Below are 25,656 nucleotides of genomic sequence, written 5' to 3' on the forward strand. Positions count from 1 at the left end.
TTATCGTTGTCTCTAATTGGGGATCATATTTAGGTAGCAATTTTCCTCGTTTGTGTTGGGGGGGGGGATCTTGTTTTTGTATAGTTGCCTTGTGCACTGCAATACTGCACGTTTGTTAGATTCTTTGTTGTAAGTTTCACTATTAAAGAATGTGGAACTCTACGCACGCTGCGCCTTGGTCCGATCCTTTCAATGAACGTGACAGAAGATCCCACCTAAAATGGACCAAGCAGCGTGTACAGGAGGAGTGGACTTGGGAGGAGATCCTGGAGGGAAAAGGACCCTGGACGCAGGCCAGGGAGTATTGCCGACCTAAGGAGGAGATAGAGGCAGCGAAAGCGGAACGGCGACGATATGAGGAGATAGCTCAACGGAGCAAGCACGAGAGGCAACCCCAAGAATTTTTTGGGGGGGCACATGGAGCAGTCGGCAGAGCCGAGGAGCGAACCAGAGCCAGTCAGGGAGTCGGATGAGGAGCTCGGCGCAAGATTCCGGAGAGAGGTGCTAGCATTGAGAGCGCTGCAGAGTGGGCGTGCTGAGGTGCGTGTCATCAGCCCGGTGTCACCTGTACCGGTCCCACGCATCAGGTCTCCAGTGCGCATTAATAGCCCAGTGCGTCCTGTGCTAGCTTCCCGCACTTGCCGAGCTGGAGTGAGCATCCAGTCAGGAAGGGTGGTGCCAGCTCTGCGCTCTAGACCTCCAGTATGCCTCCACAGTCCAGTACATTCTGTGCCTCCTCTCCGCACTCGCCCTGAGGTGCGTGTTATCAGCCCGGTGCCACCTGTACCGGTCCCACGCATCAGGTCTCCAGTACGCATCCACAGTCCAGTATGTCCACAGTCCAGTATGTCCTGTTCCTCCTCTCCGCACTCGCCCTGAGGTGCGTGTCATCAGCCCGGTTCCACCTGTACCGGTCCCGCGCATCAGGTCTCCAGTGCTTCTCCACAGTCCAGTACGTCCTGTGCCTCCTCTCTGCACTCGCCCTGAGGTGCGTGTTATCAGCCCGGTGCCACCTGTACCGGTCCAACGCATCAGGCCTCCAGTGCGCCTCCACAGTCCAGAGCTTCCGGCGACAGTTCCCAGTCCAGAGCTTCCGGCGACAGTTCCCAGTCCAGAGCTTCCGGCGACAGTTCCCGGTCCGGAACCTCCTGAGACGGTCTACGGTCCGGAACCTCCTGAGACGGTCTACGGTCCGGAACCTCCTGAGACGGTCTACCGTCCGGAACCTCCTGAGACGGTCTACCGTCCGGAGCCTCCAGCGACGGTCCCCAGTCCGGAGCCTCCAGCGACGGTCCCCAGTCCGGAGCCTCCCCTATAGGTTCAGGTTTGAGGACAGGAGTCCGCACCTTTGGGGGGAGGGGGGGTACTGTCACGCCCTGACCTTAGATATCTCTGTTATTCTATATATTTTGGTTAGGTCAGGGTGTGACTAGGGTGGGTCTGCTAGTTTTTGTATGTCTAGGGCTTTTGTATGTCTATGTTGGCCTGATATGGTTCCCAATCAGAGACAGCTATTTATCGTTGTCTCTGATTGTGGATCATATTTAGGTAGCCATTTTCCTCGTTTGTGTTGTGGGATCTTGTTTTTGTATAGTTGCCTTGTGCACTGCAATACTGCACGTTTGTTAGATTCTTTGTTGTAAGTTTCACTATTAAAGAATGTGGAACTCTACGCACGCTGCGCCTTGGTCCGACCCTTTCAATGAACTCTGCAAATAGCACTGCTTGGTGATTTAAAAAGTCATAGTCAATCGATCAATAATACTCTTAGCAAAAAGGTTTAACTTTAATTTACAATCTGTAGAAACTATGAGAATAGAAAAGGTTCAGAACTGTTGTGGAACATCACAGCACAGTTCAAAAATATATGGCAAATAGACATCAAAACTGGATGGTGTTCAGATAGATGAGAGGTTGCGGGTAGCTGAAGGATGGGACTAAAAACAAACAAAAGATAATTATTGTAAAATATACTGTGTCCGTAAAATGTATATAGTATGTATAAGCTGGATGTAGAAGCCTGTTGTCGATTAGTTTGCTCCAATTAGGTGAGGGGTGGTAGGGTTAGGGGAAAATAAGGGAATACATATATCCCAAAAAATATATGGGGGATTTGGAAATTATGCAGACAATTACATTGATGGAAGCCACAATCTATCTGTGGGGAAAATTGTGATCTCAAAAATAATAATTTGGGCCCTTCTCAGTAGAACTGTAGATTTTCAGTGCTGAACATTTCCAGTTCGAAATCATTTGGCAGAAACCAGTATAAACTAAACCTGTCTGGTCACCAAGAAGAGGTGGCATAAAGGCCACGCAGTTTATCACCTATCAGGGAGTAGGAGTAATCCTCGATTGCGTCAATCTTGGCCATGAGGTGTCTAGAAAGCAGCAATGTCGCATGGTGGCCTACAGCAATTTCCATTCAACATTATGAATATTGAAAGATAGCTTACATGTCCTTGGTGATGATTTCCATGAAGGAGTGACCAAGCACTCCGTCAAGGCGGATGATGTGACAGATTCCATTTGTAAAGGCTGACTGGCTGAATGACGACCATGAGGGCATGGCCTAACGCCTCGATCACACGGACAGCGTCATTGCGCTTAGGTACAACGGAAGTACAGTACCAATCAAAATGGTACGCAGCAGCATCATATGTACGCAACAAAAGTTCAACATTCACCTTCTGCTATCATTTCTGTCAAGCCGTCTACATATACAATTTGATGCATACGTTCGATAAATCGAAAGTATGCACCACACAGAACGCACTGCAACTGCTTCTGTAACGCAATGCTGCAAGGCAAACGCAGCTTTCCATTGGAAATGAATGTACAGTACCAGTCAAAAGTTTGGACACACCTACTCATTCAAGGGTTTTTCTTTATTCTTACTATTTTTTACATTGTAGAATAATAGTGAAAACATCAAAACTATGAAATAACACATATGGAATCATGTAGTAACCAAAGAAAGTGTTAAACAAATCCAAATATATTTTATATTTGAGATTCTTCAGAGTACCCACCCTTTTTATTTTATTTTATTTATTTAACCAGGTAGGCTAGTCGAGAACAAGTTCTCATTTGCAACTGCGACCTGGCCGAGATAAAGCAAAGCAGTTTGACACATACAACACAGAGTTACACATGGAATAAACAAACATACAATCAATAATACAGTAGAAAAATCTATATACAGCATGTGCAAATGAGGTAGGATAAGAGAGTTAAGGGACCATGGTGGCGAAAAAATTACAATATAGCAATTAAACACTGGAGTGGTAGGGTGTGCAGAAGATGAATGTGCAAGTAGAGATACTGGGGAGCAAAGGAGCAAGATAAATAAATAAATACAGTATGGGGATGAGGTAGACTGGATGGGCTATTTACAGATGAGCTATGTACAGGTGCAGTGATCTGTGAGCTGATCTGACAGCTGGTGCTTAAAGCTAGTGAGGGAGGTAAGAGTCTCCAGCTTCAGGGATTTTTGCAGTTCGTTCCAGTCATTGGCAGCAGAGAACTGGAAGGAGAGGCGGCCAAAGGAAGAATTGGCTTTGGGGGTGACCAGTGAGATATACCTGCTGGAGCGCGTGCTATGGGTGGGTGCTGCTAAGGTGACCAGTGAGCTGAGATAAGGCGGGGCTTTACCTAGCAGAGACTTGTAGATGACCAGGAGCCAGTGGGTTTGGCGACGAGTATGAAGCGAGGGCCAGCCAACGAGAGCATACAGGTCGCAGTGGTGGGTAGTATATGGGGCTTTGGTGACAAAACGGATGGCACTGTGATAGACTGCATCCAATTTGTTGAGTAGAGTGTTGGAGGCTATTTTGTAAATGACATCGCCGAAGTCGGGGATCGGTAGGATGGTCAGTTTTACGAGGGTATGTTTGGCAGCATGAGTGAAGGGTGCTTTGTTGCGAAATAGAAAGCAGATTCTAGATTTAATTTTGGTTTGGAGATGTTTAATGTGAGTCTGGAAGGAGAGTTTACAGTCTAACCAGACACCTAGGTATTTGTAGTTGTCCACATATTCTAAGTCAGAACCATCCAGAGTAGTGATGCTGGACGGGCGTGCAGGTGCAGGCAGCGAACAGTTGAAGAGCATGCATTTAGTTTTACTTGCATTTAAGAGCAGTTGGAGGCCACGGAAGGAGAGTTGTATGGCATTGAAGCTCATCTGGAGATTAGTTAACACAGTGTCCAAAGGAGGGCCAGAGGTATACAGAATGGTGTCATCTGCGTAGAGGTGGATCAGAGAATCACCAGCAGCGAGAGCGACATCATTGATGTATACAGAGAAGAGAGTCGGCCCGAGAATTGAACCCTGTGGCACCCCCATAGAGACTGCCAGAGGTCCAAACAACAGGTTCTCTGATTTGACATACTGAACTCTATCGGAGAAGTAGTTGGTGAACCAAGCGAGGCAATCATTTGAGAAACCAAGGCTGTTGAGCGTGGCTGAGGTGCACCCATGACCAGCTCTGAAACCAGATTGCGTAGCGGAGAAGTAACGGTGAGATTCGAAATGGTCAGTAATCTGTTTGTTAACTTGGCTTTCAAATACCTTAGAAAGGCAGGGTAGAATAGATATAGGTCTGTAGCAGTTTGGGTCTACAGTGTCTCCCCCTTTGAAGAGGGGGATGACCGCGGCAGCTTTCCAATCTATGGGAATATCAGACGATACGAAAGAGAGGTTGAACAGGCTAGTAATAGGGGTTGCAACAATTTCGGCAGATCATTTTAGAAAGAGAGGGTCCAGATTGTCTAGCCAGGCTGATTTGTAGGGATCCAGATTTTGCAGCTCTTTCAGAACATCAGCTATCTGGATTTGGGTGAAGGAGAAGTGGAGGATGTTTGGGCGAGTTGCAGTGGGGAGCGCAGGGCTGTTGACCGGGGTAGGGGTAGCCAGGTGGAAAGCATGGCCAGCCGTAGAAAATGCTTATTGAAATTCTCAATTATTGTGGATTTATCGGTAGTGACAGTGTTTCCTAGCCTCAGTGCAGTGGGCAGCTGGGAGGAGGTGCTCTTATTCTCCATGGACTTTACAGTGTCCCAGAACTTTTTTGAGTGTACTACAGGATGCAAATTTATGTTTGAAAAAGCTAGCCTTAGCTTTCCTAACTGCCTGTGTATATTGGTTCCTAACTTCCCTGAAAAGTTGCATATCACGGGGGCTATTTGATGCTAATGCAGAACGCCACATTATGTTTTTGTGCTGATCAAGGGCAGACAGGTCTGGAGTGAACCAAGGGCTATATCTATTCCTGGTTCTACATTTTTTGAATGGAGCATGCTTATTTAGGATGGTGAGGAAGGCACTTTTAAAGAATAACCAGGCATCCTCTACTGACGGGATGAGGTCAATGTCATTCCAGGATACCCCGGCCAGGTCGATTAGAAAGGCCTGTTCGCTGAAGTGTTTCAGGGAGCGTTTGACCGTGATGAGGGGTGGTCGTTTGACACCTTTATTTAATCTTTATTTAACTAGGCAAGTCAGTTAAGAACACATTCTTATTTTCAATGACGGCCTAGGAACGTTCTGCCTCGGATTTTTAACATTGTCAGCACGGGGGATCCAATCTTGCAACCTTACAGTTAACTAGTCCAATGCTCTAACACTGATTACATTGCACTCCACGAGGAGCCTGCCTGTGCCGCGAATGTAGTAAGCTAAGGTAAATTGCTAGCTAGCATTAAACTTATCTTATAAAAAACAATCAATCAATGACTGTCATTTCTCCAATATGTACTTAACCATAAACGTCAATGCCTTTCTTAAAATCAATACACAAGTATATATTTTTAAACCTGCATATTTAGCTAAAAGAAATCCAGGTTAGCAGGCAATATTAACCAGGTGAAATTGTGTCATTTCTTTTGCGTTCATTGCACGCAGAGTCAGGGTATATGCAACAGTGTGGGCCGCCTGGCTCTTTGCGAACTAATTTGCCAGAATTTTACGTAATTATGACAACATTGAAGGTTGTGCAATGTAACAGGAATATTTAGACTCATGGATGCCACCCGTTAGATAAAATACGGAACGGAATAAACGTTTTGTTTTCGAGGTGATAGTTTCCGGATTAGTCAAAGGTATATGGTTTAGAGAGAAATAGTCGACGCGTTATAATTCCTGTAATAACTTGCGGCTGAACTTGACAGGGGTTCCTTCGTTATTTTACCGTTCATGTCTTCCATAGAGAATGTCTTGATCTACTTCAAATAAGGTCTGTGTTTCGTGCAGGCTTAAACCGCCTCGACGTTTTGATACCCGTGTAAATCTCACTAGGATAAGGTAACGTTTGTCAACATATTTTCATAAATCCACTCTACAAAAAAAATGACCTTCGCTTATATTTAGCCAATATTGATCAGAGTTACCTTGTCCTATGGATATCTACACAGTTATAAAATTGGCAAGGTGGTGTAAGCCTACACGAAACACAGACCTTATTTTAAGTGAATCTAAAAATATCCTATGGAATAAATGAAGGAACCGCTTTTCAGATTTTGCTAGAAGGTGTCATGGGAATTATGACTCGCACTTTGGTCGTCAAATCTTACCATGCCCATTATTAAAATAGGATTTCCTGCATATAGAAATGACAGTTTTTGTTTTCAACATTCATCACAGGTAACTTAAACTCTATTTTTAACAGTTGAGAGTATTTGTCTCCTAAGCAGACTCTTCAGTATCATTGTCACTTCAGAGCTGTGTGTGTGTGTGTGTATTTATGTATTATATTAAGTTAAAATAAAAGTGTTCATTGTTCATTCAGTATTGTTGCAGTTGTCATTATTACAAAAATGTGTGTGTGTGTGTATGATATATACTATATATAAAAAAAAACATTTCTTTTTAAATAAATCGGCATCGGCTTTTTTTGTCCTCCAATAATCGGTATCGGCGTTGAAAAATCATAATCGGTCGACCTCTACTTCTAATGGTAACATGCATGAAACCAAGGCTTTTACGGTTACAAAAGTCAACAAATGAGAGCACCTGGGGAGTAGGAGTGGAGCTAGGCACTGCAGGTCCTGGATTAACCTCTACATCACCAGAGGAACAGAGGAGAAGTAGGATAAGGGTACGGATAAAGGCTATAAGAACTGGCCGTCTAGCACGTTCGGAACAGAGAGTAAAAGGAGCAGGTTTCTGGGCACGATAGCATAGATTCAAGGCATAATGTACAGACAAAGGAATGGTAGGAAGAGAGTACATTGGAGGTAAACCTAGGCATTGAGTAATGATGAGAGAGATATAGTCTCTAGAGACGTTTAAACCAGGTGATGTCATCACATATGTGGGAGGTGGAAAGTAATCGAGAGCATCCTGTCGGGCTGTATCACCGCCTGGTACGGCAACTGCTCCGCCCACAACCGTAAGACTCTCCAGAGGGTAGTGAGGTCTGCACAACGCATCACCGGGGGCAAACTACCTGCCCTCCAGGACACCTACACCACCCGATGTCACAGGAAGGCCATAAAGATCATCAAGGACAACAACCACCCGAGCCACTGCCTGTTCACCCCGCTATCATCCAGAAGGCGAGGTCAGTACAGGTGCATCAAAGCAGGGACCGAGAGACTGAAAAACAGCTTCTATCTCAAGGCCATCAGACTGTTAAACAGCCACCACTAACATTTAGTGGCTGCTGCCAACATACTGACTCAACTCCAGCCACTTTAATAATGGGAATTGATGGAAATTTATGTAAAAATCTATCACTAACCACTTTAAACAATGCCACTTAATATAATGTTTACATACCCTACATTACTCATCTCATATGTATATGATATACTGTACTCTATATCATCTACTGCATCTTGCCATCTTTATGTAATACATGTATCACTAGCCACTTTGTTCCATCACTCATTCATATATCTTTATGTACATATTCTTTATCCCTTTACACTTGTGTGTGTATAAGGTAGTAGTTGTGGAATTGTTAGGTTAGATTACTCGTTGGTTATTACTGCATTGTCGGAACTAGAAGCACAAGCATTTCGCTACACTCGCATTAACATCTGCTAACCATGTGTATGTGACAAATAAAATTTGATTTGATTTGGAACAACATGCTTGTTTAAGGCATATTGAGCAGGGCTAGAGGCTCTACAGTGAAATAAGACAGTAATCACTAACCAGGACAGTAATGGACAAGGCATATTGATATTAGGGAGAGGCATGCGCAGCCAAGTGAATCGTATGGGTACAGTGAGTGGTTGGGCTGGCTGGGGACATGGCGATTCAGACCGTTAGCAAGCCGGGGCTAGCAAGCTAGTAGATAGCAGGCCGGGGCTAGCAAGTTAGCAGAATGGCCTTAGAGGGACGTCGCGTGGGGGAAAGTCTGTTTTTGCCTCCTCGTGCGGTGACATCGGTAGACCAGTCGTGGAATTAGTAGGGTTCCAAGTAGCAGAGGGGTCCAAGTCCAATTGGCAAAATGGGTATAGTGGTCCAAGAAACTGGCCGATGGATCAGCTAACAGCCTTGCCTTGATAACAGCTTTGCACACTCTTGGCATTCTATCAACCAGCTTCATGAGGTAGTCACCTGGAATGCAATTCAATTAACAGGTTAATTAACGTTCTAAAAGTTAATTTGTGGAATTTCTTTCTTTCTTAATGCTTTTGAGCAGTTGTGTTGTGACAAGTTAGGGGTGGTATACAGAAGATAGCCCTATTTCGTAAAAGATCAAGTCCATATTATGGCAAGAACAGCTCAAATAAGCAAAGAGAAACAACTGTCCACCATTACTTTAAGACATGAAGGTCAGTCAAAATGTCAAGAACTCTGAAAGTTTCTTCAAGTGCAGTCGCAAAAACCATCAAGCGCTATGATGAAACTGGTTCTCATGAGGACCGCCACAGGAAAGGAAGACCCAGAGTTACCTCTGCTGCAGAGGATAAGTTCATTAGAGTTACCAGCCTCAGAAATTGCAGCCCGAATAAATGCTTCACAGAGTTCAAGTAACTATTCAGAGGAGACTGCATGAATCAGGCCTTCATGGTCGAATTGCTGCAAAGAAACCACTACTAAAGGACACCAATAAGAAGAAGAGACTTGCTTGGGCCAAGAAACATGTGCAATGGACATTGACCGGTGAAAATCTGTCCTTTGGTCTGATGAGTCCAAATGTGAGATTTTTGGTTCCAACCGCTGTGTCTTTGTGAGAAACAGAGTAGGTGAACGGATGATCTCCGCATGTGTGGTTCCCACCGTGAAGCATTGAGGTGTGTTGGTGTGGGGTGTTTTTCAACAGGATAATGACCCAACACACCTCCAAGCTGTGTAAGGCTATCTGATCAAGAAGGAGAGTGATGGAGTGCTGCATCAGATGACCTGGCCTACACAATCACCCGACCTCAACCCACAATTGAGATGGTTTGGGATGAGTTGGACTGCAAAGTGAAGGAAAAGCAGCCAACAACTGCTCAGCATATGTGGGAACTCCTTCAAGACTGTTGGAAAAGCAATCCAGGTGAAGCTGGTTGAGAGAATGCCAAGAGTGTGCAAAGCTGTCATCAAGGCAAAGGTTGGCAACTTTGAAGAATCTCAAATATAAAATATATTTGGATTTGTTTAACACTTTTTTGGTTACTACATGATTCCATATGTATTATTTCATAGTTTTGATGTCTTCACTATTATTCTACAATGTAGAAAATAGTAAGAATAAAGAAAAACCCTTGAATGAGTAGGTGTGTCCAAACTTTTGACTGGTACTGTACGTTCATTTCCAATGGAAAGCTGCGTTTGCCTTGCAGCATTGCGTTACAGAAGCAGTTGCAGTGCGTTCTGTATGGTGCATACTTTCGATTTATCGAATGTATGCATCAAATTGTATGTGTAGACGGCTTGACAGAAATTATTGCAGAAGGTGAATGTTGAACTTTTGTTGCGTACATATGATGCTGCTGCATACCACTTTTCTCAATAACGAGGTGTAACATGCTGATCAGACCGGCTCCGCGCGTGCACCATCCTGTGCATGTTGATTTTGTCTATCTCCACCAGACATGTTCATGACACACAGGTTAAAATATCTAAATCAACTGTGAACCAACTATATTAATTTGGGGATAGGTCCAAACACACATGAAACATTCATGGACATTTAGCTAGCTTGCTGTGGCTAGCTAATTTGTCCTGGAAAATAAACATTGGGTTGTTATTTTACCTGAAATTCATATGCTCCTTTTTTTTCTCTTTTTTTTAAACATTTTAGTTATTTAACAGACGCTCTTATCCAGAGCGACTTACAGTTTCATATTTTTTTCGTACAGGTCCCCAGTGGGAATCGAACCCACAACCCTGGCGTTGCAAGTACCATGCTCTACCAACTGGATCTTTGTTGAATTTTGACCCATATTGAGTCATACAAAATCATGTGTTCTCTACTCCGACAATTAATCCTCAGATAAAAAGAGGAAACCTAGGTTAGCTTTGCTTGTTTTCTTTGATAAATCAGGTGGACTGGCCACCTGCAATTCATCAACACATGCATTTTCAGGGCTGCCAACTTTTGCTGTGTGAATTTCCTTGCCCACTGGCACAAACCCTAGAAGGGAGGACATTTAATATTTTAAAGCTAATTTCCTGCTATTCTACATATTTTGACATGGTTTAGGGCTATGTCCAGGTTGGAAAATAAAATAAACACACAGGTCAGATGCTTTGAACATTAAATGAGCACTCAAAATTGGACTACTTTTTTGAGGGATGAAATTGAAAGTATGCTAATATCTTTTGAAAGATGTATATATATATTTTAGGTAGTTTGACATTTTATTCAGACAGTAATGAAATGAGATGGGGAGACAGTCAAATGGGAGAAGGCCATTGTTACATTTGGGAGGCGCATGGGGATGGATGGAGCTAGATTTGGCTTCCAGACTCCGCTATTGTGCCACACTCTCAGTAGCTCTGGACCCCATTGCCAGAGCAAGCATAAATTATAAATATATATCAAATCAAATTGTATTGGTCACATACACATGTTTAGCAGATGTTAATGCAAGTGTAGCGAAATGCTTGTGCTTCTAGTTCCGACAGTGCAGTAATATCTAACAAGTAATCTAACAATTCCACAACGACTACCTAATACACACACATTTAAGTAAAGGGGTGGAATATGAATATGTACATATAAATGCATGGATGAACGATATATGAGCGGCATATGCAAAATGAAATAGATTGTATAGAATACAGTATATACATATGAGATGAGTAATGAAAGATATGTAAACACTATTAAAGTGGCATTATTAAAGTGACAAGTGATCCATTTATTAAAGAGGCCAATGATTTCGAGTCTGTATATAGGCAGCAGCCTCTCTGTCAGTGATGGTCAAATGGGTTGTTAAATTACTTACTCAAAATTCATATGCCAACGGAGGCAGGCTGTAATATAAGAATTAGCCATGTGTGAATTACAACCTGCCTCCGTTGGCATATGAATTTTGAGGAAGTGCTCAGCCTAAAGACGTTGGGAATGTGATTTTGAGAAGAAAAAATTCCCGTCCGCACATTTCCAATCATCTAATTTCACTAAACAACCCATTTGACCGTTGTAGCAAGCGACGTTATTCTAGCAATATTATAAGGGAGCAGAGGCCCATTTATCCGTCACAGAAACCGCGCAGCCAGGCGAACAAGAGCGGTGTTGTCGTGTCGCATCACCTAACGACCAATAATAAAGAAAACCTGCCAAAAGTATGGACTGATGCCCGTTCACATGATTATATTGTAAAACAATTCATTGCTACAATTAAGTTTAACAATGTAACAATTAATTCCCGCCTTTCATGTCAAATCGTGGTGTAGGCAAGAAGAGTCATGTCACGCCTACTAACCTTGTAGAGATGAGAAGTGCGGCAGTCAGATCACTGTGTTTTCATTATTGCAACGCAACAAAAAAAAAGACGAAGTTGTTGCTAATACTAAAGCGATAACATGTAGGATAAAATGTAACACGATAAATGCAGCCTTTCGCTCCAAAAACCGCGAGAGCCAAATAGTTACGAATGGCTGTGCTGCTGTAACAATTTTACATAGCACGTAGGCTAATCTTCATCATCTCCCCTACTCGGCGTTACACACACTGAGGTATAAATAAGAAGTTACACATACAACCAAATACAACATAGCTCACTGCTCGGATGCCCTTCCCCATATGTCATCATAGCGCACTACTAGTTTTTCGGACATCGCCAATAGAAGGTGGTGATGGTCGTTCGGCTCGGCTCTTTTGGCTCTTTACAAAAAATATATGTTTTGTATTTTTTCAAGTCAAATCGTTTGCGATAGTTTGACTATGATTGGTGTTAAGACAATTCTAATTAAATTATTAAATGAAATCATACTCTACCTTAACCACAATGTTTTTAAAAATGCATTGGTTTGTTATGAAAAATAATACTATTAAACATTTGCATTTAAAGTCTAACTTTTTAAATGTATATAAACAAAGTGCATATAAATCTAACCATTCAAAACGAATACAATCTGAACAACGTAATAGAATATTGCACCATATCAAAGAAAAATAAATAATTGGCAAAACTGCAGCATCCCACAAATTTAAATAAATGTAAAAAAACGATGCTTTTACACATGTGCATTTAAAGTATAACTTTTTAATGTATATAAACAAAGTGCAAATAAATGTAACAATTCAAAACGAATACAATCTGAACAACATAATAATAGAATAATGCACCATATCAAAGAAAAATAAATAACAATGTGCAAAACTGCCACATCCCACTTAAAACTTTAAACTGGTCCCTCTTTTCTCTCTCTTCTTTATTGCCATGTTATAACCAGCAGCACACAGGAATGCTGACCATATTTTGCTTTTATGAGAGATTTGCATTCAGAAATGCAAGCTGCCTCACTTTCGAGGGGCTGATGCGGTTTCTTCTCTCAGTAATTATTTGTCCAATTTTCAAGAAGACCCTCTCAGAGGGAACGGATGTGGCCACTATGCAGAATATCCCTGTCATGACTTTAGTAAGCCATGGGTAGACAGAGGCCTTGTTCTTCCACCAGCTCAGAGGATCTGCAGATCTTTGGAGGGGCTCCTCCAAATAGGATCGGACCTCCATTATGGCATCTGCTGAGGGATTCCTTCGTGCTGCATCCCCAGTTGCTCTCTCGTCAAACAGCATCCAAACAGCAGACGTTTGTGGCACTACTGCTGGTGCTTCTGCTCCATCTGATCCCTCTTCTTCCTGTTGCCCTGGTGCCTGAGCCAACTGACTGCTGGAGCTGTCCCTCCCTGGTGCTGAGGTTAATCTTTGAAGAGCCTCAGCAATCGCTCTGGCATCACTGAAGGCTAACTTCTTAAACCTGGGGTCAAGTGCAGCGGTTTCTGATAGCACGTGATTATATTCCATTCTGTGAAACTTTCTGTCCATTGATGAACACAGGGTGTCCATCAACTCTGTCACGTCCTGTGGTTACATTTGCTTCTCTCTGGCGGCTGGCTGTGATTCGCTACAGACCCTTACACAGGAGTATCATTTTTGAGGCTGTCACATAGCTGACAAGAGAGAACAGTTACATATTAGTTCAGGTTCATATTTTGTCTGATACTAAATTCTCATCTACTGCTCATATACAGTTAAAGTCAGAAGTTTACATACACTTAGGTTGGAGTCATTAAAACTTGTTTTTTAACCACTCCACAAATGTCTTGTTAACAAACTGTAGTTTTGGCAAGTCGGTTACGACATCTACTTTGTGCATGACACAAGTAATTTTTCTAACAAGTGTTTACAGACAGATTATTTCACTTATAATTCATTGCTTCACAATTCCAGTGGGTCAGAAGTTTACATACACTAAGTTGACTGTGCTTTTAAACAGCTTGGAAAATTCCAGAAAATGATGTCATGGATTTAAAAGCTTCTGATAGGCTAATTTACATAATTTGAGTCAATTGGAGGTGTACCTGTGGATGTATTTCAAGGCCTACCTTCAAACTCAGTGCCTCTTTGCTTGACATCATGGGAAAATCAAAAGAAATCAGCCAAGACCTCAGAAAAACAATTGTAGACCTCCACAAGTCTGGTTCATCCTTGGGAGCAATTTCCAAATGCCTGAAGGTACCACGTTCATCTGTACAAACAATAGTACGCAAGTATAAACACCATAGGACCACGCAGCCGTCATACCACTCAGGATGGAGACACGTTCTGTCTCCTAGAGATGAACGTACTTTGGTGCGAAAAGTGCAAATCAATCCCAGAACAGCAGCAAAGGACCTTGTGAAGATGCTGGAGGAAGCAGGTACAAAAGTATCTATATCCACGTAAAACGAGTCCTATATCGACATAACCTGAAAGGCCGCAGCAAGGTAGAAGCCATTGCTCCAAAACCGCCATAAAAAAGCCAAACTACGGTTTGCAACTGCACATTGGGACAAAGATCGTACGTTTTGGAGAAATGACCTCTGGTCTGATGAAACAAAAATAGAAATGTTTGGCCATAATGACCATCGTTATGTTTGGAGGAAAAAGGGGGAGGCTTGCAAGTCGAAGAACACCATCCCAACCGTGAAGCATGGGGGTGGCAGCATCATGTTGTGGGGGTGCTTTGCTGCAGGAGGGACTTGTGCACTTCACAAAATAGATGGCATCATGAGGGAGGAAAATTATGTGGATATATTGAAGCAACATCTCAAGACATCAGTCAGGAAGTTAAGGCTTGGTCGCAAATGGGTCTTCCAAATGGAAAATGACCCCAAGCATACTTCCAAAAGTTGTGGCAAAATGGCTTAAGGACAACAAAGTCAAGGTATTGGAGTGGCCATCACAAATCCCTGACCTCAATCCTATAGAAAATTTGTGGGCAGAACTGAAAAAGTGTGTGCGAGCAAGGAGGCCTACAAACCTGACTCAGTTACACCAGCTCTGTCAGGAGGAATGGGAAAGAATTCACCCAACTTAAAACTTCTTCTTAATAGGGGGCGCTGTTTTCACTTTGGGGAAAAATCGTGCCCAAATTAAACGGCCTCGTACTCTGTTCTAGATCATACAATATGCATATTATTATTACTATTGGATAGAAAACACTCTGAAGTTTCTAAAACTGTTTGAATTATATCTGTGAGTAAAACAGAACTCATTTGGCAGCAAACTTCCAGACAGGAAGTGAAAATTCTGAAAATGGGGCTCTGTGTCAGGGCCTGCCTATTCAACTGGCTTATATTTATGGTTCTGTATGCACTTCATACGCCTTCCACTAGATGTCAACAGGCAGTAGAAGGTTGAATGGGCTGTCTAGCTTGATGTGAGGCCGAATGAGAGCTTTTGGAGTGACAGGTCCGCTCTTTTGTCAGTTTTCAACTGCGCACAGGGGAACTCCACATTGTCTTCTGAAATGCGTCACGTATACACGACGAAATGCTCCGGCTCTGATTTTATTGGATACATATGAGAAAAACATCAAAAGTAGGATTTTCAACCGAGTTTGACCAGTTTATTCAACGTTTATTGGGACTTTTGGAATTTTTCGTTCCAGGCGCAACGATTTCTTGGACATGTGCCCTCCACATGGCTAGCCAAAGTTGCTAATTCGACAGAAGAAATGGACATTCTAAAACCAAACAACGATTTATTCTGGAACTAGGACTCCTTGCACAACATTCTGATGGAAGATCATCAAAAGTAAGAGAATATTTATGATGTTATTTCGTATTTTTGTGTTTTATGTTGGCCCCAACAAGGCGGAGAATTGTAGGGCGCTGTCTCACAATATTGCATGCTGTATGTTGTACTAAAGTTATTTTTAAAAATCTAACACAGCGGTTGCATTAAGAACCAGTGTATCTTTCATTTGCTGTACAACATGTATTTTTTAGTAAAGTTTATGATGAGTTCTTTGGTTAGATTAGGTGACTGTCCAAAATATCTCCGGACAATATGGTGTATTGTGGCTACGTATTCACAATGTAAAACCACGATTTGTAGCTCTAAATATGCACATTTTCGAACAAAACATAAATGTATTGTATAACATGATGTTATAAGACTGTCATCTGATGAAGTTGTCCAAAGGTTAGTGATTAATTTTATCTCTATTTCTGGGTTTTGTGAAAGCTATGTTGGCGGTGAATAAATGGCGTTGTGTGTTTGGCTATTGTGGTGAGCTAACATAAATCTATATTGTGTTTTCGCTGTAAAACACTTTTAAAAAATCGGAAAATATTGGCTGGATTCACAAGATGTTATTCTTTCATTTGCTGTACACCATGTATTTTTCAGAAATGTTTTATGATGAATATTTATGTATTTCACGTTGCTCTCTGTAATTATTCTGGCTGTTTTGGTGCTATTTGTGATGGTGGCTGCAATGTAAAACTACGATTTATACCTCAAATATGCACATTTTCGAACAAAACATAAATGTATTGTATAACATGATGTTATAAGACTGTCATCTGATGAAGTTGTTCAAGGTTAGTGATTAATTCTCTCTCTATTTGTGGGTTTTGTGAAAGCTACCTATGCGGTGGAAACATGGTGAAAACATGGCGTTGTGTGTTTGGCTATTGTGGTGAGCTAATATAAATATATATTGTGTTTTCGCTGTAAAACATTTTAAAAATCGGAAATGATGGCTGGATTCACAAGATGTTTATCTTTCATTTGCTGTATTGGACTTGTGATTTCATGAAATTATATTATATGATATCCCTGACGCGTTAGGCTAGGCTATGCTAGTCAGCTTTTTTGATGAGGAGGATCCCGGATCCGGGAGGGAGACTCGTTAGAGGTTAAATCATTCTCTCTACTATTATTCTGACATTTCACATTCTTAAAATAAAGTGGTGATCCTAACTGACCTAAGACAGGGAATTTTTACTAGGATTAAATGTCAGGAATTGTTAAAAACTGAGTTTAAATGTATTTTGCTAAGGTGTATGTAAACTTCCGACTTCAACTGTACATATATAATATTGGATTAAATAATGATGTAGTAATAACTGCTTACTCTACCTCTCTCCACTGTTCTCCACAGTGACCTGCTCAAATGGTTCCAGGACTCTGCACACCTCCTCCCATTCCTGTTGGGTCAGAGCATCAACAGGTGCATTGACAATGACCAGGGTAGAGATGATGGCATCCTTTGACTCAAGAAACCGCTTCAACATATAAAATGTTGAATTCCACCTTGTAGTGCAGTCTTGTTAAGGCCTCAGCTCAGGCATGCCCATCTGGCGTTGTGTAGACTTTAGTTTTTCAGCACCTACTGTGCTCTGTGGAAGTATTCCACAGCTGCTTTCACTTTGTCCACAGTGGGCTTCATCACCTTCAGAGGATCTCTTACAATCAGGTTGATTGTGTGGGCAAGACATGGATGATGGGTCCATTTTAAAATTTTCATGGCTTTGGTTATGTTAGCTAACACAACAGACCACTTTTCCATCTACTTGCCATTCTCTGGCCACTCTCAACAGTTCCTCTGCCAAGTTCTCTGAGGTGTGTCTGTCGCTGAACTCAAAGCAGTCCAGAAGACAGCTAGACACTGAAAAATCTTCAATGAAGTGACATGTAACCGACATGTAAGAAGTGGTTACCCTTGTTGTCCAGCAGTCAGTTGTAAGGCAAATTGCAGTAGCTTTTTGGACTCTTTCCCGCACTGAAGCCTGTGTGCTCTCGTACAGTTGTGGAATAAGTGATTTTGAAAGGGTTTTCCTGCTTGGAATTGTGTACATTGGATTTAGACTATTGCTATAATATCTAAAACCTCTGATCTCCATGATCGAAAATGGCTGGAAATTGTTGCCAATCATTTTAGCCAATGCAATATCAATCTGGCCTTGTTTTGCTACAGACATAGACTTTGGCATAAACTGGTCCATAGAAGACTGTGTTGCTGTGGGTCGCAGAGTAGGCCTACTTGACTGACTGGACACATTTCCACGTGTGGAGGTGCTGGCTCCACCACTATCACTAGCAGGCCCGCTAGTTTCTCAAAGCTCCGCTACAGCTAGCTTCACAGTTGGGTGCACAGTTTGCATATGCCGGTGCAGGTTGTGCGTAGAACCGGCTTTATATTAGATTTTGTTTTGGCAAATTCTACGCTGTGCTCTAACATTATCTACATTACTAAAATGCATCCAAATGCTACTGTGCTTCCGACTCATTTTCTAGCTGTTGTTTTCACAGCTGTCCTTCCTCTCTCTCCTCGGCTGCTAAGTGTGTGACTGTGAGTGAGTTGGCTCGGCCCTCCCTCACGCATCTTTGGTTCACTGGTTGACACTGCGTGTCTGATTGACTGGAACAACAGGTGAGGCTGTTACTCTGAGCAGACAGTCAGACCGAATGTGTGCGCTTGAGCATTTAGGCCTATATTATTTTATTTATTTTTAATTTCCTTGAATTAGTTAATTCTATTCATGTAAATCTTTTGATTATTCATATCTTAATTTTTATTTATTTTTATAAATAGATTCGGCTCTTCTGATATGCGAGCCGGCTCCCAACTTTCACCTACAAGAGCCGGGTCTTAGAGCCGACTCGTTCGCGAACGACCCATCACTAATAAACTCAGCAAAAAAAGAAACGTCCTCTCACTGTCAACTGCGTTTATTTTAAGCAAACTTAACATGTGTAAATATTTGTACAAAATTAAGATTCAACAACAGACATAAACTGAACAAGTTCCACAGACATGTGACTAACAGAAATGGAATAATGTGTCCCTGAACAAAAGGGGGGTCAAAATCAAAAGTAACAGTCGGTATCTGGTGTGGCCACCAGCTGCATTAAGTACTGCAGTGTATCTCCTCCTCATGGACTGCACTAGATTTGCCAGTTCTTGCTGTGAGATGCTACCCCACTCTTCCACCAAGGCACCTGCAAGTTCCCAGACATTTCTTGGGGGAATGGCCCTAGCCCACACTTTCTGATCCAACAGGTCCCTGACATGCTCAATGGGATTGAGATCCGGGCTATTCGCTGGCCATGGAAGAACACTGACATTCCTGTCTTGCAGGAAAACACACACAGAACGAGCAGTATGGCTGGTGGCATTGTCTATAGGAAGGGTACCACATGAGGGAGGAGGATGTCTTTCCTGTAACACAAAGCTTTGAGATTGCCTGCACTGACAACAAGCTTAGTCCGATGATGCTGTGACACACCGCCCCAGACCATAACGGACTCTCCACCTCTAAATCGATCCCGCTCCAGAGTACAGGCCTCGGTGTACCGCTCATTCCTTCGACGATAAACGCGAATCCGACCATCACCCCTGGTGAGACAAGACCGCGGCTCGTCAGTGAAGAGCACTTTTTGCCAGTCCTGTCTGGTTCAGTGATGGTGGGTTTGTGCCCATAGGCGACATTGTTGCCGGTGATGTCTGGTGAGGACCTGCCTTACAACAGGCCTACAAGCCCTCAGTCCAGCCTCTCTCAGGCTATTGCGGACAGTCTGAGCACCGATGGAGGGATTGTGCGTTCCTGGTGTAACTCGGGCAGTTGTTGTTGCCATCCTGTACCTGTCCCGTAGGTGTAATGTTCGGATGTACCGATCCTGTGCAGGTGTTGTTACACGTGGTCTGCCACTGCGAGGACGATCAGCTGTCTGTCCTGTCTCCCTGTAGCGATGTCTTAGGCGTCTCACAGTACGGACATTGCAATTTATTGCCCTGGCCACATCTGCAGTCCTCATGCCTCCTTGCAGCATGCCTAAGGCACGTTCACGCAGATGAGCAGGGACCCTGGGCATCTTTCTATTGGTGTTTTTCAGAATCAGTAGAAAGGCCTCTTTAGTGTCCTAAGTTTTCATAACTGTAACCTTAATTGCCTACCGTCTGTAAGCTGTTAGTGTATTAACGACCGTTCCACAGGTGCATGTTCATTCATTGTTTATGACCGTTCCACAGGTGCATGTTCATTCATTGTTTATGGTTCATTGAACACGCATGGGAAACAGTGTTTAAACCCTTTACAATGAAGATCTGTGAAGTTATTTGGATTTTTACGAATTATCTTTGAAAGACAGGGTCCTGAAAAAGGGACGTTTCTTTTTTTGCTGAGTTTAGAATGTGAGGAGTGCATTGAATGAACAGTTGTGCTTTCAATCTCCCCATACATAGCCAAAACACACAATACGGGAATATGAAAATGTATGACATATCCAAAACAGCAGCAGATAAACTTTACTCGAGATCAATAAAAAACAAAACAAGTAGGCTGCAGTTTGATTAGCCTACATATAGCACAGTAGACTGAAGAGTTCCACTCACATATTTTATATAGCCGAATATAATCTAATGAATCAAAGACATGGTAATTGTGTACACAAGAACTACGCACTTAATAAATAAGGCTAACTACCACCAAACTGAAGTTCTACAAAGGTAAAATCTCTAATGTGTGCCTATCAAAGATAGAGTCAAAGACCTCAGACTTTGGTTTCCTCATAACGTTCTTCCACAGTGCTTGAATTGTTTACTTGAGAATACCCATCTGATTTCTCTATGATAGTCCTTCAGTCGTCTTTTTTTAATTGAAAGTCCATTTGGGAAAAACATTTCCTCTGCCATTACTCGGACTTCCTCAACGGTTCTCCTTTTTGTCAACAGTGTCTTGTACCTTCACCGTTAACCGTCCTGACTTGCTTGTACTCTTGCTCATTGTCCATCCAGATTAGTTGTATTATTCTGTTTCTTATTGGCATTTAGTGGTGTGAAGTACTTAAGAAAAATACATTAAAGTACTACTTACATAGTTTTTTTGGGTATCTGTACTTCATTTATATTTTTGTACAACTTTCACTTTTTTTATCTTTTTTTTTCACCTTTATTTAACTTGGCAAGTCAGTTAAGAACAAATTCTTATTTACAATGACATCCTACCAAAAGGCAAAAGGCCACCTGCGGGGACGGGGGCCTGAGAATAAAAATGAATAGAGTATAAATATAGGACAAAACACACATCACAACAAGAGACAACACTACATAAAGAGAGACCTAAGACAACAACATAGCAAGGCAGCAACACAACATAACAACAACATGGTAGCAGCACAAAACATGGTACAAACATTATTGGGCACAGACAACAGCAAAGGGCAAGAAGGTCGAGACAACAATACATCACACAAAGCAGTCTTTGAATGAAGAGATTGAGATAAAACTGTCCAGTTTGAGTGTTTGTTGCAGCTCGTTCCAGTCGCTAGCTGCAGCGAACTGAAAAGAGGAGCAACCCAGGGATGTGTGTGCTTTGGGAACCTTTAAGAGAATGTGACTGGCAGAACGTGTGTTGTATGTGGAGGATGAGGGCTGCAGTAGATATCTCAGATAGGGGGGAGTGAGGTCTAAGAGTTTTATAAATAAGCATCAACCAGTGGGTCTTGCGACAGGTATACAGAGATGATCAGTTTACAGAGGAGTATAGAGTGCAGTGATGTGATGTGTCCTATAAGGAGCATTGGTGGCAAATCTGATGGCCGAATGGTAAAGAACATCTAGCCGCCCGAGAGCACCCTTACCTACCGATCTATAACTTATGTCTCCGCAATCTAGCACGGGTAGGATGGTCATCTGAATCAGGGTTAGTTTGGCAGCTGGGGTGAAAGAGGAGCAATTACGATAGAGGAAACCAAGTCTAGATTCAACTTTAGCCTGCAGCCTTGATATGTGCTGAGAGAAGGACAGTGTACCGTCTAGCCATACTCCCAAGTACTTGTATGAGGTGACTACTTCAAGCTCCAAACCCTCGGAGGTAGTAATAACACCTGTGGGGAGAGGGGCATTCTTCTTACCAAACCACATGACCTTTGTTTTGGAGGTGTTCAGAACAAGGTTAAGGGCAGAGAAAGCTTGTTGGACACTAGGGAAGCTTGTTGTAGAGTGTTTAATAATCCGGGGAGGGGCCAGCTGAGTATAAGACTATCATCTGCATATAAATGGATGAGAGTTTCCTACTGCCTGAGCTATGTTGATGTAAATTGAGACATTCCTAAAGAAAATAATGGACGTTACATTTCGAATGCTTAGCAGGACAGAGAAATTGTCAAATTCACACATTTATCAAGGGAACATCCCTGGTCATCCCTACTGCCTATGATCTGGCGGACTCACTAAACACAAATGCTTAATTTGTAAATTATGTCAGTGTTGGCGTGTGCCCCTGGCTATCCTTAAATTTAAAATAAAAAAAAATATTGTGGTTTGCTTAATAAAAAGAATGTGAAATGATTTATACTTGTACTTTTAATTTTGATACTTAAGTATATTTAAAACCTAATACTTTTAGACTTTTACTCAAGTTGTATTTTATTGGGTGACTTAACTTAATAGAAAATTACTTAAGTAAAAGTGTATCTTTACTTTTACTCAAGTATGACAATTGGGTACTTTTTCCACCACTGTTGGCATTGGTATTCCCCAACAATTCTGTTGTTTGTCCTTAACAGACCCTAATCTGCCTCTCCAACTCTGTTATCCTAGCCATGTAATTCTCTTGGCTGCAAAATGTGGAAAGCGTCTCTGTTCAAATCTGACAAATCACTGAGTGGATTGACTGAAGTATCAATCTGCAAAAAACATGGAGAAGAATGATTTGTTGTTTGTAAAATAATTGAATCATTTGGTTTTGACTATTCATTGAGTGCTATTAAGTGAGCACTGAACATATGCACTTCACAAAACTAAATATGGTTACTCGCCAAACACTTGCACTTCCATGGGTTTGCTCTAGGATGTCCTCATCCTCTTTAATCCAATCATCCGCATAATTTACAACTCTCCTTTTCCTTCTCTGTGAAAAGTCCAAATAATAAATGAGAATCAATGAAACAATGAAATCAGTTGCCAAAATAATATATGCCTTGAGGATGCAAGAGTGCTTTGGTCTGTTTTATCACGGAGTGCATTGGTGGTTGAAATTAGCCTGGCACCATGAACCTTTCATGTCGTATTTTTCTCTAAGGTAAAAATGTCCCTTTAGGTGACACAATGAAGAATGCTTTAATCAAAGACTTGATTGCATACCACAGCCTGCTGACTATAGGGTAGGGGTTTTCAAACCTCTCCTTGGGGAGCCCACCCAGATGTTTCACAATTTTGTTGTAGCCTTGACCCAACTCACCTATTCAAGGGCTTGATGCTTAGGTGACAAGTTGAATCAGGTGAGCTAGCTATGGAATAGTTCAAATACATGAAACAGCTGCGGGTCCCTGAAGACAGATTTAAACCCCCCCTGCTTTGAGTATCCATACAGTAATAACGCTAATTCATTCAGTGCCTCCTGGCGGTACCTTTGGGAAGTAACATAACCTTTCAGTTTTTCTAAGCCGAAACTACTGCATTGAAAATTCAGGAAAAACTTCTCACACACACATTTGAATAAACTATAGTATTATAGGGCAGAAAGGCTAAGGCACAAGAAAAAATTTATCCATTCGCATTACAAAGGATTTGGAGGTAGATATATTGCTTTATTTTCAACTCAACAGAAAAAGAAAATGTAACAAGTAGAAACAATGTATATAAACCAAGGACTACTAATGCAATGTATTGGCCATTGAGAGGCTTTGAAGCCACCGGTCGGCCATATGACACCCCTAGTAGGAGCAGTCCTCCATAGGAATGAAAGGAATTCTACAGTAGTTTAACTAAATGTTTCAAGGACAAAATTACATGTATTTAAGTATTTTTGTTGTTGTAGTGGGGACGGTAACATTAGTAATCTAAAAAAATAAATGTACTTTAAGGAAAATGTTCATATATTTTTTCACTTAATTTTGATGCTAAATAAGGGAGTGCCAAGATGGAGGCAAGGTGGTAGCGCCCCCTATCAGTCATCTAGAGTATACAGTATAACTCATTGCGTAGAAAACACTTGTAATAATCACTGAATTGATCAAAAAGAGAGCAATAAGTTCAAATACCTGCCCCACTCATTTACACCACTCACAAAAACATAATCCAAATCGTGTTTCACTATACTGTGTACGGTATAAAGGAAATAATATTTGAAATAAAGTGGATGATTTTTGGTATAGAAACACTGGCATATGAGGTGACTATGCTTAATTGTTTTAGTGAAAAAGTGAAAAATGTCAGTAGTAACAGTTCCACCACCACTTATGGGCTCATGAAGTATCACAGCTAGCCAGTGGTGTAATCGGTGACTGATGGTGACTTATTCGACCCATCAATTGTGATCACCAAATCAATGTTCCATCACCACTATGTTGTAAGCGTGTTCTTTTTGCACTGCCGTCATGTTTTCTGGTGCAGATGTACCTCGCTCATCTTTCACAGTGGCCATGCATTTCATTGTAGAGATCTGTTTAGCCAAACTGTCCCTCAACACCTCTCCGCTGGTCTCATTGGACGTTAGCCACTCCTTCAGAGCCTCTGTCACCTTGCTTCCATCCTCAATCTTCACTGGCTCCAGCAAGTCTCCCGACCTAAGGCAGATGTTATGTAGCACGGTGCACACCGCTAGCACTTTGGGGATGAAGCTCGGGTGGAGTTCAAGAGGCTGCAGGAAGATCATGTGCCAGCGCTTCTTCATGATGCTGAAGGTCCTCTCGATGGAGGAGAGAGCCATGGCGTGGTGCTGGTTGAACTGGACGTGCACCGGGTTCTGGTCAGACTTTGAATAGGGTGTGATGAGGCACACAGGCGTCTGTAGGCAAGGGTACCCGCCGTTGCCTAGGAGGAAGCATCCGGGTGGAGGGTAGAGGGCACATTTGTAAAGGGGACTGTGCCTCAGGATCCTCACGTCGGTCATAGACCCAGGCAGCCCCGCGAAGACGTCGATGAAGCTGCCCGTGTGGTCGCAGACCCCTTGGAAGTTGATGGTGGGGAGGGCCTTCTCAGGGAGGGGCTGGTCACCTGGACGCTGTTGGGGTTGCGGTACACCGGGGATCTTGACCCTGACGTGGCACCCACCTATGGCCCCCACAGCCTTCTCAAACACCGGGTGACGGGCCAGTCTGCCGAACCCTTGCACCGTGACAGCCAGCTCGCCTGAAGAGGGCTTGTTCACAATCTTCAGAGAGAGCTTGACCAGTTTGTCTGCAACGTCGCGGACGATGCTGGTAGCATTGGACAGAGGGATTCCGAAAGTCTCCGAGACAGTTTTATAGGAGGTCCCGTGGGCCAACCAGTAAATAAAGACGAGGATCTTGAATGTTGCCGTCTGTCTGTCTTGACCAGTCAGGGCCAAGGAGAACAGATAATTCAGAGATTCCCTCTTCAGTCGGTAGTCGGGATACGTGTCTCGTTCAGGATCACAGAAGACTTTGAGGATGGGAGTGGAGGGATTCAGCTTACTGCACTGTAGTAGACCTCCGTTCTGTAAGAAGACGACCAACTCTATGTAAGTAAACACGTAGAGGGACTTGGTAGCCTGCCTGGTAATCAGAGGCTTATGTCGATACAACACGCCACTTCTGTACATTCCAAAAGCTTCATGAGGTTTTTTTTATGTATCGGTCCTAGCTGTCTTCTTAGAGGGTTGAGTTTGTTGTTCATTTCCAGATGCTGCTGGACCTTTGGAGACACTAAGATGACTGGGACGGGTTCACTTCTTGAAGAACATTTCCATTGTTTGGGTTTGATTATTTGACTGTTGTATTTTACTTCCCTTTCCCATCTTTTGTCAT

General features: G+C 42.5%; 1 protein-coding gene across 6 annotated transcripts in view; it reads right to left on the minus strand.

Annotated features, from left to right (window-relative positions):
- LOC120049605 (equilibrative nucleoside transporter 2-like) overlaps window positions 1-25,656 on the minus strand; it is a 72,110-nt gene that overhangs the window by 25,750 nt on the left and 20,704 nt on the right. For 3 of the 6 annotated variants that reach the window (XM_038995902.1, XM_038995906.1, XM_038995901.1), the window contains one exon: window positions 23,461-25,346. The exons of the other annotated variants lie outside the window; for them this stretch is intronic. In XM_038995902.1, the coding sequence (XP_038851830.1) occupies window positions 24,213-25,346 (1,134 nt within the window). In that variant the 3' untranslated portion in view covers window positions 23,461-24,212. Of the gene's footprint in view, window positions 1-23,460; window positions 25,347-25,656 lie in introns of those variants that run through there. 6 annotated transcript variants of the gene reach the window in all.

Source organism: Salvelinus namaycush, chromosome 6 (assembly GCF_016432855.1).
Source record: "Salvelinus namaycush isolate Seneca chromosome 6, SaNama_1.0, whole genome shotgun sequence".
Lineage (NCBI taxonomy): Eukaryota > Metazoa > Chordata > Actinopteri > Salmoniformes > Salmonidae > Salvelinus > Salvelinus namaycush.